Consider the following 16980-nt stretch of genomic DNA (forward strand, 5'->3'; position numbering starts at 1 on the left):
TGGACGACACCGCATGTGAGGTGAAATAAAATGCACAAAATAAAGGTGGGTATAAAAGGATTTTATCTGGTTTTATCTTGAAAAGAGAACTAGAGCGTGTGAGTTTAACATGGACTAAGACAGTGTAGCAGTTTTAACATAATTTAATAAATATTTGTGACATATCAAGACACCTGAAGATGGCCATCTGGGACCGAAACATGTAGTGTCAAAGTGTATAATGTTAAACTAAAATTTAAATTAAGTAGTGAATAAACAAGTGCTGCAATAATGACGGTCGATAAATACATGGACGTTAAAAATGCATAAAGTCTTTGGATACTTCTTATCAATTATAAAAAACTATATATGCACAATCCTACACTGCCACAAGACACTGTGACAATGAATAAATTTCTAGTGAGCTAATATATGATGGGTGTTCCGTATATAATGCCTCCTATTTTTTTGTGTTAATATGTAATATCTGAGCTGGATGTTGGTGGTGTTGTAGTAAAGGTTGAACTTTCCCGTCAATGTACTGTTAGTTTGGTTATCGTGCGACAGATAGTGACAGCAGAGCAGTCTACCAAAATGGCAACTTATATAGAAGTGCTTACGAAACAGAGATGTGTTGTTGAATTTCTCATTGCCGAACAAATTGCACCCACTGACATCCATCAACGCTTGCTAAAGGTGTATGGAGATGATACAGTGAATGTCAGCACAGTGAGGTAGTGGGTAGTGTGTTTCAACAGTGGCAAAAGTAAAGTGCACGATAAGCCACGCCCTGGGTGTGCCTGCTCAGTTGCCATTCCTCACAATGAACAGCACCTCGATCAGCTCATCCATACAGATTGGCAGATAACGATCAGGGAACTGCGTGCATGGCTTAATATCGACTGTAATGCATTGGAAATGATGTTGGGGAAGCTGGATTATAGCAAAGTTTGTTCCAGGTGGGTCCCATCCAGATGCTTATACAGGACCACAAAACTCATCAAATGGAAGTCTGTCAGGACCTGTTGCACCAGTTTGAGGCTGAAGGTGACAAGTTTCTGGACAGCATTGTCACCGGAGATGAGACATACTGTCAGCACTACGAGCCGGAATGCAAAAGACAGTCCATGGAGTGGCGACGTCCGGATTCCCCAAGAAAAAACAAGTTCAAGACACAGCCATCAACAGGGAAAGTGATGTGCATGGTCTTTTGGGATAGGCGGGGTGTGACTTTGTTGGATTCCCTGGAGCCTGGTGAGACTGTTAATTCTGAACACTACAAGATGACAGACTAAGCTGAAGGCCTGCATTTCCCGAGTCAGGCCAGAGAAGCAGATAACCTTTCGCTTGCAACATGATAAAGCTAGACCCCATTCCAGTTTGGCGACCACCGCGCACATTGCAAAGTTTGACTGGACTGTCCTACCACATCCACCTTATAGCCCCGATTTAGCACCTTCAGACTTCCATCTCTTTGGGCCTAAGAAAGACGGACTACGTGTGCAACATTTTCCAGACAACGATGCTGTCATTGCAGCTGTAAGAAAGTGGCTAGCCTCTGCTGGTGCAGACTTTTACAGGCGCGGCATACAGGCTCTTGTTCATCGCTGGCAAAAGTGCATAACGAATGGTGGTGATTATGTGGAAAAATAACTGTTGGTAGCTGAAATCTTGCTCTATTTAACTGCGTTATTATGCTTTCTGTATCTGTAGTAGTTTTCATTAATAAAATAGGAGGCATTATATATGGAACACTCCTCGTATAAGAAGAACTGAGTTCATTACTGTAGCAGTTTACAAAAAGTATTTATTCATTTCCATAGCTTGCAATACCACCAAGTGATGGTAAACAGGCTGACTGTGAACACATTACTGTTTGGAGAGCAAGTAAAACCCAGACATGAACATCTGAACATCCACAATGGCAAATGGCCTAACTTTGTGAATTCACATTCCACCAAAATCCCTCTTCCTACACTCCATGACTCTTTTGATGTGTTTTGAGTAGTGTCTTTGAAACAAAGTCTTTGCTGCATATGTGACACTTATAAGGGCGCTGTCCTGTGTGGTATCGCTTATGAATAACCAGAGTGGAGCGTTGTGTGAATGTCTTGCCACACTGTTCACAACTGTATGGCTTTTCACCCGTATGTGTCCGCTGGTGAATTCGAAGATTGCTACGTTTGTTAAATGTCTTACCACACAAGTCACATACAAACGGTTTTTCACCTGTATGTGTGCGCCGGTGTATCTGCAATGATGCGTTGCTCGTCATGGCTTTGCCACAGAGGTCACAGAGATACAGCTGGTTCTCACCCATGTGTGCATTCATGTGCATGGTGAGGGACTTCTTGTAGGCAAATACCTTGCCACATGTTTCACACTCAAATGGCTGCATGCCATGATACAACTCAGGATGATGAGAGCGCTGATGTGCTATCAGGTAGTGTTTGTGGATGTATGCTTTGCCACATGCACCACACTTGTATGGTTTCTCACCTGTGTGAACGTTTTTATGAGCCTGAAGCTCACAGTTTGTGTAATAACCCTTGCCACATTCATCACACTTGAATCGAAACTCATGTATGTGTCTCTTCTGATGTATCTTCAGATAAGCCTTGTATATGGTCGCATAGCCACATATATCGCAGACATGGTTCTTTTCCCCAGTGTGTATCTTTTTATGTCCTGTCAGTTCGTATGAGCTCTTGTAAGTCTTGTTACATATTTCACATGTGAAAGGGCGTTCTTTGGTGTGAATCCTCATGTGGTTACGTAAGTTTTTCCCGGTTGTGAACACTTTCTCACAAACCGTACATTTGAGCTCCTTTGGCTGGTCATGGGATCTCATGTGAAATAACAGCCTGTTTTTGCTATTAAATGATTTTCCACATGAGTGACATGTATGACCTGAACTACTGCTTCTTGCATGAAAAGTCCACTTGAGCCCATCATAGACACTGCACTTTTCCAACTGTTTCCTTCCTGGTTTAGAGCATGCTTCAGATGGCTGTTTTGGGTTGGAATCAGTTTTTGTTGTGGGCCATGCTGAGCTTCCACCAGAATTGTCTAAGGCTTCACTTGCAGACCTAGAAAGAAGAGAAACATCAAATTTCCTTTACCCATAACTTCATGATGCACAGTCAGTTACAAATACACATCAACCGACCACTGTGAATGCCATTCATGTCTCTCAAAATATCACAACTGTGTAACCACAGAAGATTCAGAATGCAGAAGTCACCACCTCTCAATAAAATGGTAACACCACTTTAAGAGCATCACTGAAAACATTACGAAAATAACTGATATAGAACAGTACAAAAGCGACATGTAAAATATGAATACTCATTTTTTTAAAAGTATAAAATCATAATACCATGCTGACATTAATTACTGGAAGCAGCTTATCTAACATGTTCCAACAAACCCCTTAAAGCTTTCCTGCCTGCAGGATAACACTCAATGAAATACTTAGAATATGCTGACACTTGAGTCAATTCATGTTCTGGTGAAATATATATATATATATATAAAAAATTCAGACATTTAAAAATGTCACTGAAATTTCTATGATTATGCTCTAGATGAGAGTAGACATCACATGCCAACTCAACATATTTGTTCGCTCACTGCAAGCAGATTAATCTTACACACTGAAAGAAAGATATATAAAAATCCCTTCTTCTGTAAATATGGCAAAAAAGGTAATGTTGCACTGTACAATATAGACATGTGGGGATTGCAGGTATACCTCCACCACTCATGACATGGAGGTGAGTGGTCGGCTTCGCAACCCGGTGACTTTATCTGTGGGGAGACAGCCTCTAGTACCCACTGTACAGGGGGTTGCGTGGGCCCCAGAGCTTGTTGGGATGCTGTGGAGTAGAGAAAAATCTCTTGCTCCTGTCTCAAATTTAACCCTGGCCATCCAACCCACAGCCCATGACTAGACCAACTGAGCTATCCTGGTCCTTCTGAACATCATATCTTGACATGAATAAAAGTAGTCATCAAAAATCCTTCAACCAAACAAGCTGGTGTACTGGTACTGCTCTTAACTTATATTTACGAGGGGCATGGTTTACACCTCTGGTGGCACTGAGATTAAGCCCTGACCCCCTCCTTCCAACACTTTCCAATTTATCTATTATCCTACCATTCAGCATGGTACAGTCTAATTACAGACAGCATCATATATTAACTGGTCCTTATAAAATAGGCAAAGAATGCAATACTGTGATCACTGGCATCTTCAAGAAAACCATAATGATCAACTACTGATATGCTATGTAATGCTGTAGAGCTGACAGGTCTTCAACAATTAATCTGATGACTTTAATTTTTAAGATATTAAATGTGAAACACCAAGTCGAGGAAGTAGAGCTGAGATGACACAGTGCTAAGAAAAGTTCTGTGTTCTCTGGTACATCACATATATTAGTACTGTTTGCTGTGAAAAGCTTAAGACTGCAGTTCAGCAAGATGGCATAAGAAGGAATACATATGGTGCAAATGAATCGTGTGGTAAAATGGATTGTGGCCTACTCAAATCAGGGACTGATGAAAAACAATCATATTCCTTACCATATGGAATAGGTTTGGGTGCATCAAGGGCTGCAAATTGGAGCATAGCAACTACTCTATACACATGACGCATGACATTTTCCAAACTGCAAAGTGATTCAATCCTAAAAGTCACAAATCATGCTCTGTGTCCAAGGTATGAAACTGTACCATAATGCTTCAAAATCATTGCAGACAGCCTGAAATTACTTCATCCTCCTCAAAAACAATTATGTTAACCTGACCAGTAGACAAAAACTCATGACATTCTCCAATAAATATGTTCACATAAATAGGAAGGACACCATAGCCTATGTTAATAACTATTATTATGAAGTCAGTGATCTACATGGTATACGACTCTCAGAGTAAAACAACATCAGAATTTCCCAACATATAAAGAAACATTACGCACAAAATTACCAAACTATGATTTTTACTAATATGATAGTGGTACTCATATGCTTCACTACACTAGTGTACCAGTACTTGTCATCTAATAAAAATGGAATACAGACCCAAAGTAACTATTTATCTTGTATTTTACATAAAACTGGTTTTTACTTGTCCATATATCCCTAAAATTTATGATAATTTTAAACCTTTAGCTACTTAGCATAAAAATTCTGACACTTAGCTGTAATAACTAATGATACTGCTGACAAGTTGGACAGCTGTGATAATGGTATAGCAGGCAGAAAGGATTACAGTACTGCCAACAAGATTAAACTAAAGAGGGAGACAAAGTGGCCCACACTGCTGTTGAGTGCAACAAAATTGGCTAATTTATCAAAAAAATATTACTAGAGCATAAACGTGTGCATAAGTGTACGCACATTCCATGTAAAATGTCAGATGTGGCAATACTGGCACTGCAGCAACCTTGGAGAGTAGGTCACCATTCCATTCAGAACACCTGACTTCTGATTATAATGCAAACACAAGTTTTCCATTTTTAGTCTGGACTCATCATGAAGTTGAAGTGATCTATCATAGTATAGTAGATTTTAATCTGAGTTATGACAGCATAACTCTGATATTAACCTTCATATAATCTGCAACACAAATTTTTTACACTTCATATTTAAGCTGTGGTGCAAAAGTCACTACCCCATGATGTGATCACTATACTTATCCACACATGCACCAAACGGCAGGTTCCCTCAATAAATTGTGGGGTATGTGTATGTGAATGTCTCTAAATGGAAATATAAACTTCATCACACTAGACTAAATGGATTACTGTCCACCTTGATACAGACTAAGAAAATTGTAATGCAACAAAATTCACTGCTACTGAGGAACTTTAATTTTCCTTTGAAGATTCATGTGTCAAAGTACACAACCTTCTACCCTGAAGTACAACAGGCCTTAAGCATGCAACTTTTAGAAAACAAGAATAGAAAAAATGTAATATTTGTCTCTGTCACAAACAATCATAGACAGTGAGCGGCCTCTGTAGTCTAGGGGTAACATTCCCACCTCATGACTCAAGGTACGCGGGTTCAAACCCGGCGGAGGTCGTGGTATTTTCAAGGGCGGAAAAATTCAGGGAACAAATCCTTCGGGAGGGACTTTAAGCCGTGGGTCCCATGTCGTAGATTTATGGCACGTAAAAGATCCTCATGTCTCTAGGAGACATCTGAGCAAAATTAGTCAACAATTTCCCACCCAAGTAGTTTCCAATGCCTCTGGTAGATGGGGAAATATCAGGTACCGACGGCTGACCTCGTTGGCTGAACGGGGCTGATAGCACGCACCAGTACCTGTAGGGTATGGCGACAGTAGAAATTAAAGGGGGATGCACAATGATCCAATAACTGGTCTAAGTGCACGGGGAAACCCACCCCCACTAATAATAATAATAATAATCATAGACAGTGAAAGCTGGACTTTATCTCAACATATCACATTACGAAGTCACTCACTCTGCAGTCCAAACATTTCCTATCAAGTATAAATGCATAAAAGAAAATGTAAATAATCTCAATTTTATCAAATTTCCTCTGATGATAATAATTCTGAAATATGCGAAGGATAGAAGGGCTGGGATTACGAGTCTTGTACAGGAACTGCTATACCAGTTACGTGCCTATACCCATGAACAGTGAGTCACCCAACATTCTGACAGTGGGTGAGGGAAGTATGGTGTAGAGCAGGCATGTCCAACTTCAATCAGGTGGTGATCGACTTTTTAGTATCAAAACTACCAGTGATCTACCACACCCTCCTATGGTCGTACCTCACTTTAGGCAAAAATATTGGTAAAAATAACACGACACATGATGTTTGTTGTAAAACCAACATACACTGAAAGTACAGACTACTTTAATGCGTATTTTCCCTTCAGAATCCTTATAGGCCTATGAGATCGACCAAAAATCGTCCCGTGATCAATGCGTTGGACATGCCTGGTGTAGAGTAATACACATTTCTTGTTTTATACAAAACTGCTTCTTACATCTTGGTAGCTACCTTCCATGAAACAGGGAAGTGCTTTTTGACCAGTGCTAACTTCTGGCAAAATCCACTACTACTCCTATGAAATCCTGGTGGACTTATCTTGAACTAAATGGTGCTACAATTCAGATGGCTGTACTCTTCACAGTCGCTGCTATGAGGACCTCCAATCCAACACCACTGATTGTTCAGATACACATGAAACTGTTGTAACACTGTGAAAACTAGGCCTGCTAGGCCCATCTACAAGGGACACTCCAGCAATCAGAATTTGGTGGTTCATCATGCCTTACTTTGCAACAAGGAATCTAGACCATTAGAGCCCAATGGTGGGGTGGCTGGTGAACAATGAATTTGAACATATTTGGAAGAAATTAGTAGCAGTCTAACTGATGCACATGGTACTATCCTGATATTTGCCTGGAGGGTCTGATGAAAACCATAAAAACTCTACTGGGCTCAAGCAACATGTGAACCAAGCACCTCATAAATACAAGTGTAGAGATCTTCCACTACATGAACCAGTTAATAACTTTAACTTCATATGCCTGGGGAAACTGTGCATTGATACTGGATAAACAATGTAATTTCAACACAAATCATCATTTTGTAATGTTATGTAATGTGAACACCCTACCTCATATGCACTTTGACTTCTGATGTATTTTCAGCAAAGTTCTAGTAACAAAGCCTTTACTGCACAGTTGGCAACTGAATGGCCTCTGTCCTGTGTGGTAACGTTTGTGCACAACGAGACTTGATTGCTGTGTGAATGACTTGCCACAGTGGTCACATGTATAGGGCTTCTCCCCTGTGTGTGTACGCAAGTGGAATCGAAGACCCTGTTTCACTGCAAAGTGTTTGCCACAAATATTGCACCCAAACGGCTTTTCGCCCGTGTGGATTCGTTTGTGTGCTTCAAGTAATACATTGCTTGTAAGGACTTTGCCACAGATGTCACAGAGATACAATCGATTCTTCCCTGTATGACCACCACTGTGCAGCTGCAATGACTTCTTCACTTTATACACTTTGCCACAAATTTCACAGCTATAGCCCATGAATGCAATAGTGCTGCCATCTTTCTGTATTCCAGGGTGAGTATCTTCTTTGTGTCGCATTAAGTAACACTTCGAAATAAATTTCTTTCCACATACATTGCATCCAAATGGCCGTTCTCCTGTGTGTAAATTACTGTGTCTCTGAAGTTCCATATTTGAGTAACAGCCCTTACCACACAATTCACAGTGAAAGTTGAACTCGCCAAAATGTCTCTTTAAGTGTTCTCTCAGAATTCCTTTATATGTCGCTGCATATCCACAAACAGTACATATATGACTATTATTTCCAAAATGTACACGTTTCTTATGGACTCCAAGCTGGGAGGAATTTTTGTAAGTCTTAGTGCACATTCCACAAGCATAAGGGCGATCTTGGATGTGAGTTTTCTTGTGCCTTCTAATTCCAGCAGTTGTTAAAAACACTTTAGCACATACATCACATTGATGACTTCCGTTTTCAGGTCTCATGGGAAAATGAAGTTTCTGTTCACTGTTAGATTCTTGATCACTTGGAGAGTATAAATACGAATTAACTGCAAGCGAGGCTTTCTTATTACAGCGTGCTAGGTCCTCAGAGGTCTCATATGAAGCACCACCTCCTTCTTCACTCCTGCAAATAAAATTACTTTCCTGGACTGCCTTAGTGCAAACACCACCTTTCTCAGGACAGCTGGGCATTTCTCTCTTCCTGACGTATTTCACCACATCTGACAGCATCCCCTGACGAATTCTCTGGCCCTGACCTAATGTGCTTGAACAATCTTTAGCTTCCCATATTGTGACAACATGTCCCCTTCCTCCTGAGGACCTAGAAAAGAAAATAACATAGATTCTCTTAATGTTACCAGCTTTGAAAAATTAGAACATTAAAAACATCCACTAATTCGAAAACCCTGCAACAATTATTGAATGAGGCACAAATTCTGCTCAAACTAAATGTATTATGTAACCACAACTTCAAAGATGAAAACTTACTCCTTTTCACAGTGCTGTGTAAATCACTTGTCAACTGAGATATTCTTCTGACATGTTAAAACACAAGGTATAACACAAACAAGTGAGCAACTGCCAGGGGCACTGAATTCAGATGGTGAACCACTCAAGACATGTTATCATGTACACTGAACAGCAAGCTGGTGACCATTCATGGGAAGTATGCACTCTGAATGTAAGCTTGACCGCTAGATATCTCCAGTGAGGATTCTGTAGTTTTTCTTCAGTACCTCCAGATAAATTGTTAAGATAGTATTATCAACTAGGTCATGGCAATTTGCACATTCACTGTTATAGTCTGTGAATACACTGTCCTTGAATAATCCATGAAGGAGAGAAAAACTGAGCTCAACAAGTCTTCCTCACAATACCTAGGAATTGCATAAGCTTCACGCTGAAGAAGAAACAAAATCTGAAGAAGACGATTAGAGGCAATCAGTCTCACTTGTCTCCAATTTCCTCTTGGGCAGAAAAGAGAACTATTCACTTGGCTGACAGTCTGGTTCCTTAACATACACAGAAATGATCCTGATCTTGACTTCATAAAATCTCAATGCTGTTTTCAACAATAAACAAAATTATTTCATTAAATCTGCACACTAGGAACTATGAGCAAACAGTGCTACTCGTACAGTGAATAAAGTTTGTATTGCTTGCAAGATCTGTCCATCTACCATGTTCATTCAACTGAACATAAAAGTGTATTTAAAAGATAACACTAAGAGCCTGACAAACCTCAAAATATCCCGGCAAATAAGGTATTACTGTGGGCCACACATGACAATAAATATCACGCCTTCTGAAACTGTCGATATAAAGGTGTCTTAAACAATAATTCTGGAGAGGAAATAACAAATAACCCATTGTAATGGGGAAAAAATCTTATTTAATGCCATAGGACACAAATAATATTTAGGATGTAACTGGTGAGAATAATCAGGGGAATGATTCATCCACTGTCTGAATGAACATATCAATGATGGTCTGCTGCTTGATTACTCGCGGTTTCAGCTTGAAGATTACTTTTTGAGCTCTAATAAAAGCTCTGTGGCTTTTGGTCTGCAAGCGAACTATACCGACTGAGCAGCCACCACTTGTCGGCAAAGTTTGTGTCAACTTTTGTGGTTAGAGGATGTCACGTGGTCAGTGCAACATATCTGCATAGCCGTTGATCTCGGTTTCCTAGACCGGACTATAAGAAAAGGCCACTTCTTATACCAAGACACTGTAACAGTTATTATTTATGTATTTTCATTCTATGAATAGTGTAACACGAAAACAGAAGTGGACAGGCTTCCTAACACTAGTGAGCGTAATATTAATAACAGATAAATTGCAGTTTACACAGAATGCATCTGATAGAAAAACAAACATAGACACTGAATTTTATATGGAATGCCTCAATGATGCAGACAGGATTTCCATCCAGTTCTTCTGCCCAAGTGTGAACTTACAAAAAATGCTGTGCGTGTCAAAGTTTCTATGCAACAGCTCAGTATACAAGTTCCATGGGCTGTGCCATAGCTCAAGTGGTTAGTCACTGGCTTCCCAACGCGGCAGCCTGGGTTCAATCCCGGGTCTGGTCAAGTGGGATTTGTGGTTGACAAAGTGGCACTGGGGCAGGTTTTTTCCAAGTACTTCGGTTTCCCCTGCCAATTTTATTCCACCAAATTCTCCATCATCATAATCACCCAGGGTAGGCTATAATAGGCCAATCAGTTGGCGCCATGCCAAGTGGACCCAGTTGGACTCCACCCCCCACTAAGCGAACACAAGTTCCATGGCAACACATTTAATAATAGAGGTACAGTTGAAAACGGTGTTTTAAGTTCAGTCAGTGCAAAGGGGTTACAAGGAAGAGGCAGCTGAAAGGGAACCATCATTCAGACAGGACTTGAGGACAAAAGCAGAGGAATAGCCACTGTTAGAAGCCATCACCAGGAAAGACCTGGCAAAGACACCGTATGCTAGAAAAGAATTAGTGTGACCTGTGAAGTGTGGCGCTGTAATTAAGTGCAATTACTGGTAGTGTTTTAAGTGGTCAATAAATTCGATATTCAGTCCAAAACCCCATCAACAGTCATGCCATACTACATGACAATATGCTATACTACACACATACACAATGAGTCTCCAAGGTTATGTTCCAAATCAGTGCAAACTAAGGAAAGAGATTCAAGATTGGGACGAGGGCCAGTGTCCACAAAATACATCTGCAACACAGATCTTTTCCATTGCATGGATTGACCAAACGCAGTCCATCAGTCGCCTGATATCACTGCAGGACACTATTGTCTGTGCTGTTATCGAAAAGAACAAGAGTATGAACTACACAACAGATGTTTTAATTTGGCCATCAAGCAACAGTCAAAAGTAAATAGGATATATTTAACTTTTAGTGTTACATCTTTGTTCATAATTTTTCATTCTCATTTTATTTTAGTGTCTCTAAAAGTCACATTTCTGAAATTCTGTGAATAAGCCTAAAGCCTCAGACTTGGCAATGTACATGAACCATATATCGCACCAGTCCATAAAAACGCTGTCTCTTGAAATTATTAAAATATACTATCAATCCATCTCTATCTATTCCTGTTGCTCCCACTTGGAGCATAGGCATCCATTAAATGCTTTATTTAAGTTCAGATTCTTTATCTTTGGCAGCCAGTAAGAATCTTTGGATGGGGGGGGGTGTCATCCCGACACAAGGTACCAAGCTACAAAGGAAAACACAAACAAACATCCATGCTTTGTGTAGAATTTGAACCCACAATCCCAGCATTCAAGCAGCTGAAGACATTTCATGGCTTTGGCTGTGTGGTCACTGTAATCAGTCAATATATACAGGAATGAGGCTGCTGTATTCAGTGATTTATTCATCAAATCAGGTATTTTACATACAAGCAGAAAAGTTGTTCGGTGGAAAATACTTCCATCAGGCACCATCTATTCCTCTGCAGATGTCCCACCTACAATTCATATCTTGCTAGACGTTCTGTAGCATTTACACTGTAACATGTGATTCACTCTTTGGCTTTACACTTGAACTTTCAAACAACTCATAGAAACAAGTCCAGAGGCAAAAGATCAGGAGAACAAGGGGTGCAGCAGAATTGGTCCAACTCTTCTTATCCATCAACCTGGGAAATTAACATTTAAACAGACATGGACAGAGTGACCTAAATGAACAGGTGCACTGTTTAGTTGGAAAATCAGGTTGTTGATGTTGTTGTTGTTGCTACTGGGCTGCCAAAGAGCATTATTTTCTAACATATATAGAAATTATCTGACTGTAATTGTTCCCATCAAACAAAAATGGGCCAATGACTCTTTTGTGTTTAGGCACATATCTGTCATTCCTTTCAGGACTATCCCATTCATGCTCTATATAGTCTCCGAGAGGCCAGTACATAAATATTAAGCATAGTGGAGGCATATACAAGGTAACCTTAAATTGTTAATGTCTGAACCAAAGGTTCGACAAAACCAGCATAGAAGCCATGCAGGCAAAAGAATGATCAACCCATTCCACAGCACCATAACATACCTTCTTATCAAAAATTCCATAAATTCAGAAGTATTCTAAATACGTAGGTCATACCAAAAGTCATGAGCAACTTTCTTTTGCATGCAACCTGGGAACAGCAGACAAAAGAGAGTATAGTGGTAGATGGAACCAGCTGTTGTGTTAAACTTGAGTGTCTTGTGACATCAATAGCTTGCATCACTGACCAGTATCACTCCTAACAAAATGGCTGACAATGATATGTCGTTTCACCAGCGTGCTGTCATCGAATTTCATCGAATTTCTTGTGAAAGAGGAAATCCCTGTTGCAGAAATTCACCAGAGTGTTCAGCGTGCTTATGGAAGTGTGTGCATTGGTGCGAGTAGTGTTCAAAGAAGGGTGAAACATTTTAACGATGGGAACACCAGCATCAAAGATGAGCCTTGGAGTGGTCATCCTCAAACAGCCTCAACTGAATGCAACAAGGAAATAGTGGATGAGATCATTCAAGATGACAGGTGTGTGACTGTGGACACAATAGCCTGAAAACTTGGAATAGGGCACAGTCCAGTACAGGTGATGATTAAAAGCTTGGGCTATAGGAAAGTTTGTGCTCGTTGGGTCCCGCGGTTACTGACCGAAGACCACAAAGGTCAGCAAAAAGCCATCACCTCAGAACTGCTGCAGAGATATTGACATGAAGGCGATGATTTTTTTGCTCTGTATTGTGACAGGTGACAAAAGCTGGTTTCACCATTTCGAGCCTGAAACGAAATGACAGAGTATGGAATGGCACCATTTGCATTCTCTATCAAAAAAGAAGGCAAAGACAGTGCCATCAGCTGTGAAGGTGATGGGCACAGTCTTCTGGGATGTAGAGGGGTTTATTCTGACCGAATTCCTGGAACCTGGGAAAACCATCAATGCTGCTCGTTATGTCCAGACACTGCACAAGCTCCATTGTGCATTGTGTGATAAACGTCCAGGACAAAACATCATCATCCTGCATGACAACGCTCACCCCCACGCCGCTCACCTCACATTGGAAGCAATTGCAACGATAGGGTGGGAAGTTCTTCCACACCCCTCCCATAGCCCTGATCTGGCACCGTCAGACTACCATCTTTTCGGATTTGTGAAGGATCAGCTGCGTGGACAACGTTTTGAGACAAGGGAGGCTATTCAGGAAGCAGTGCGTCAGTGTGTTCAGATGGCTGGAACGGGATTTTACAAAAGGGGAATTTTCAAACTCCCAGAACGCTGGGAGAAATGTGAACAAAGAAGTGGTGATTATGTGGAAAAATAAAGAAAGGTCTGTAGACTGAGGTGGTGTATTTGGTTTGCCAATAATAAAGCATGTTACTTTACAAAAAATTGTTGCTCACGACTTTCAGTACGACCCTCATACATAGCACTGAGCTAGAGGACCATACTTCATGGATCCTCCACAAATCTAATATAAATAGATTGAAACTGTTATGTCGCAAGCAGGGGGGGCGTGGAGTTATCCCTCCTCGCCTCCACTTGATTTGTCGCGACGCTGGCACCACTTGTAACGTCGCGACGACGGGGGTGTGCAGGTACCCCTCCTTGCCACCCCAGCTTATGCTGTAAGGATTCAACACCATAATCCTAGCTTACCCTCAGCTAGGATTCTCCTATTTCGGGGTTTCCTTCTCTCAAAAAGCTGCCACCATCTATTATATGTCCTAAGTGAGGTGATGTAAGTGCCCAGGGCCGGTAGCGCGTAGTTGAGCGTTCACTGTTGGCTGGCCCTTTCAGCGCTGTCACCTCTTATTACTGGCGTACAGCGGGCGTGTCAGATCTGACCCGCCTCTACCTATCGTCTGTCATCTCTATTGTGGGAACTACCCCTGACATATAGTCATAGCTCCCTCTTGACAACTCCTCATATAGTCTACAGGTAGCCACGTGTTACATTATTAATACATCTTAAGGGGGCGTTGATATTAAGGCTACTAAACTCTGCCTGTGTGGCAGGAGCCTATCCCTGTCTACTCCTAGTACCTCCCCTTAAGCATTCGGCTGCTGTTGCAACCCTCCTTTCATATTGGTAGGATCTGCATGATCTGTCATGGGAAGGTGATTATGGAGGGATGAATCACAATTCCCTGCGTCCATCCTACTCTCTCTACTCTGTCTATTTACACTCTTATATTTACATGACTTACAATATTTACAGTATTAACAAAGCCGACTTTCAGTCGGGTCTACATAGGCTTCACTTCACGGTACACTAGGAACCTCCCCCTTCGGGGGTGTAAAACTAGAGTCAGTCTCTCTCTCTCTTCGACTCCTGACTATAGGCAAGTATTGATCGTTCCATGTGATCCTGTTTCCCTACTATTCATTAGATACGATTACACTATCCTTCGTAAAGTTCACTCTTAACATAATCTACCCTTAGTTCTACCTATTGAAACCCACATATTATATTTATCACTACACGCTAACCATAACCTTGACACATACACTATAAAACCCTTAATGCCTGACTATCATCCTCGGCAATTACATGTTACATGATTCTAGTATCCTCCCCTTAGGGTTCGCCGGGCACACTGGAGTTTGCACATTCAAATCTCACAACAACACTTTGATCAACAATACTATTAAACATCATGGCTGTTATGCGTAAAGAAACTTACTTGTAGTACAAGATGCAGGCCCACTGCATCCGCTCGTAAGGCCCATGTTGAAGAGAGCCTTCGGCTGACAACTCAATATTCTGTGTTAGATCAGAATCCCAAGTCTCTCAAAATTCAGTAATTTATAGTTTTAATTTGCTAATTCAGCTGTTGACGACAGAGGGTAGTTAACTCCTCCTCAGTGTCCTCAATTCTCAAAGTAATATTCTAATTGGTTATTATCGGTGGTTGTGGGAGGACCCATGGCGTCTCATCGCTGCGTAATTAATAACATCATTATACTTCAGTGGCCGAGTGAGGCAAGCTTCTTGCTAGTGCGATTACGTATGAATGCTGATCCTCAACATTCTTAGCCTGGTTCCTGCCCAAGTGTTGACAGATTACCGTAATAGCTGTGAAATACTTTTCGTAAGACTCGAACATTTGGGTAATGCCTTACAATCTCCAATCTCAAATTTTAGCCTCTACAGAAACTAATCTATATATTATCTAAATTAAACTCCGTGGTTTTAGTCTGCAAACGAACTATACTGACCGTCGCTTGTCAGCAAAGTTAGTGCCAACTTTAGCAGACAGAGGGTGTTGCGTGGTGAGCGCAACAAATCCCCACTGCCGTTAATTTCAGTTTTCTAGACAGGAACCACGATTTCTTTGAAACAGCTCTTCAATTAGCCTCACGATGCTGAGTGGGCCCCTTTTCAGACCCACTACTTCTCAGAAAATTTTGTAGCGCAGGGAATTGAACTGGGACCTCTGGAAATATAGCCAGGAACTCTGACCACTAGACCACAGAGGGGTCAATTATTACAAATGTAATTCAAGCCATGCATGAGTTACCATTCAAAGAAGCATAACATACATACATACATACATACATACATACAATGCATATAAAAGATGATGTACATGTAAATGTAATCTGAGGGTAAGATCCAGGACCTTCAACTCATAAACAAATAAAAACAGCAAGCGGTTATCGATTGATTCAGAGTTCTATCATAGTCCTACATTTCAATACATTATTCAATCAATAATTTTCTGATGTTCCAGACTCAGTAAGCTTATATTTATGTTACGCATTTAAAAGATTACACTCAATCACTCATGGAGCTGAGCCCTTCTTGAGAAGCCACAAACTGTGTTGCTACTCAAGAAGTTCCCAGCATTTATGGAATCTGATGGCTCATTACCATGTTCGCAATAGCCCTCTCCTGGTCCATATCCTGAGCTTTATAAGATTAAAATATATTAAATATATGTTTCATATGAAAACAGAAAGTATGAATAAGATCAAAGTAAGTTACAGGGTTTCTTCACCTCTTCCCACATCCTACTTTACTGGGATCAAATAAAAGTGCATTTGTTGAAATGGATAATGGTATGTCATGTGATGTTGGTACCAGTGATGTAAGCTGTGAAAACTAAAGGGACACCACCAAGAAGAACAGTGAGCTTTCTGGATCATGAAACACATTCAAAGCTCAATTAAAATTGTAAACCTCAAGAAGAATTAAAAGGGTAGCTAGGCTGTACCATTTGATGAGTGTCCTCAAATTTAAATATTACTCCTTGTGTGAAAGGAGCTTCATTTCAGTATCACAACAATCCCTTAGTCATCACAAGAAAGAAATAAGCATATGTATACAAAATATCAATAGCATATTTCGACCTATACAATGAGAACTGAGGGAAAAAGGATGCTGCAAAGAGACTGAAAATAGATGGGACAATTCATGTAGAAGAAGA

General features: G+C 40.7%; 2 protein-coding genes across 5 annotated transcripts in view; both read right to left on the reverse strand.

Moving 5' to 3' along the window:
• LOC111869995 (zinc finger protein 260) overlaps positions 1–16980 on the reverse strand; it is a 303781-nt gene that overhangs the window by 51594 nt on the left and 235207 nt on the right. The window lies entirely within an intron of this gene.
• On the reverse strand, positions 1663–9879 carry LOC111869997 (zinc finger protein 239). 3 transcript variants are annotated; one of them, XM_033753639.1, is made up of 3 exons: positions 9042–9879; positions 7643–8874; positions 2999–3068 (listed from the first exon to the last, which is right to left on the reverse strand). In XM_033753639.1, the coding sequence occupies exon 2, from the start codon at positions 8781–8783 to the stop codon at positions 7644–7646; it is 1140 nt and encodes a 379-aa protein (XP_033609530.1). In that variant the 5' UTR covers positions 8784–8874; positions 9042–9879; the 3' UTR covers positions 2999–3068; position 7643. The 3 variants fall into 3 exon arrangements, with proteins under 3 accessions (XP_023717687.1, XP_033609531.1, XP_033609530.1); XM_023861919.2 differs by lacking the exon at positions 9042–9879 and having other exon boundaries at positions 1663–3068; positions 7643–7729; XM_033753640.1 differs by lacking the exons at positions 7643–8874; positions 9042–9879 and adding an exon at positions 5382–5546 and having other exon boundaries at positions 1663–3068.

The sequence above is a fragment of the Cryptotermes secundus genome, unplaced genomic scaffold (genome assembly GCF_002891405.2).
Source record: "Cryptotermes secundus unplaced genomic scaffold, Csec_1.0 scaffold2458, whole genome shotgun sequence".
NCBI classification, from domain to species: domain Eukaryota; kingdom Metazoa; phylum Arthropoda; class Insecta; order Blattodea; family Kalotermitidae; genus Cryptotermes; species Cryptotermes secundus.

Coding starts and splice junctions, on each gene's coding strand:
- LOC111869997 (XM_033753639.1), bottom strand. CDS start 8,783: ATGCTGTCAGATGTGGTGAAATACGTCAGGAAGAGAGAAATGCCCAGC.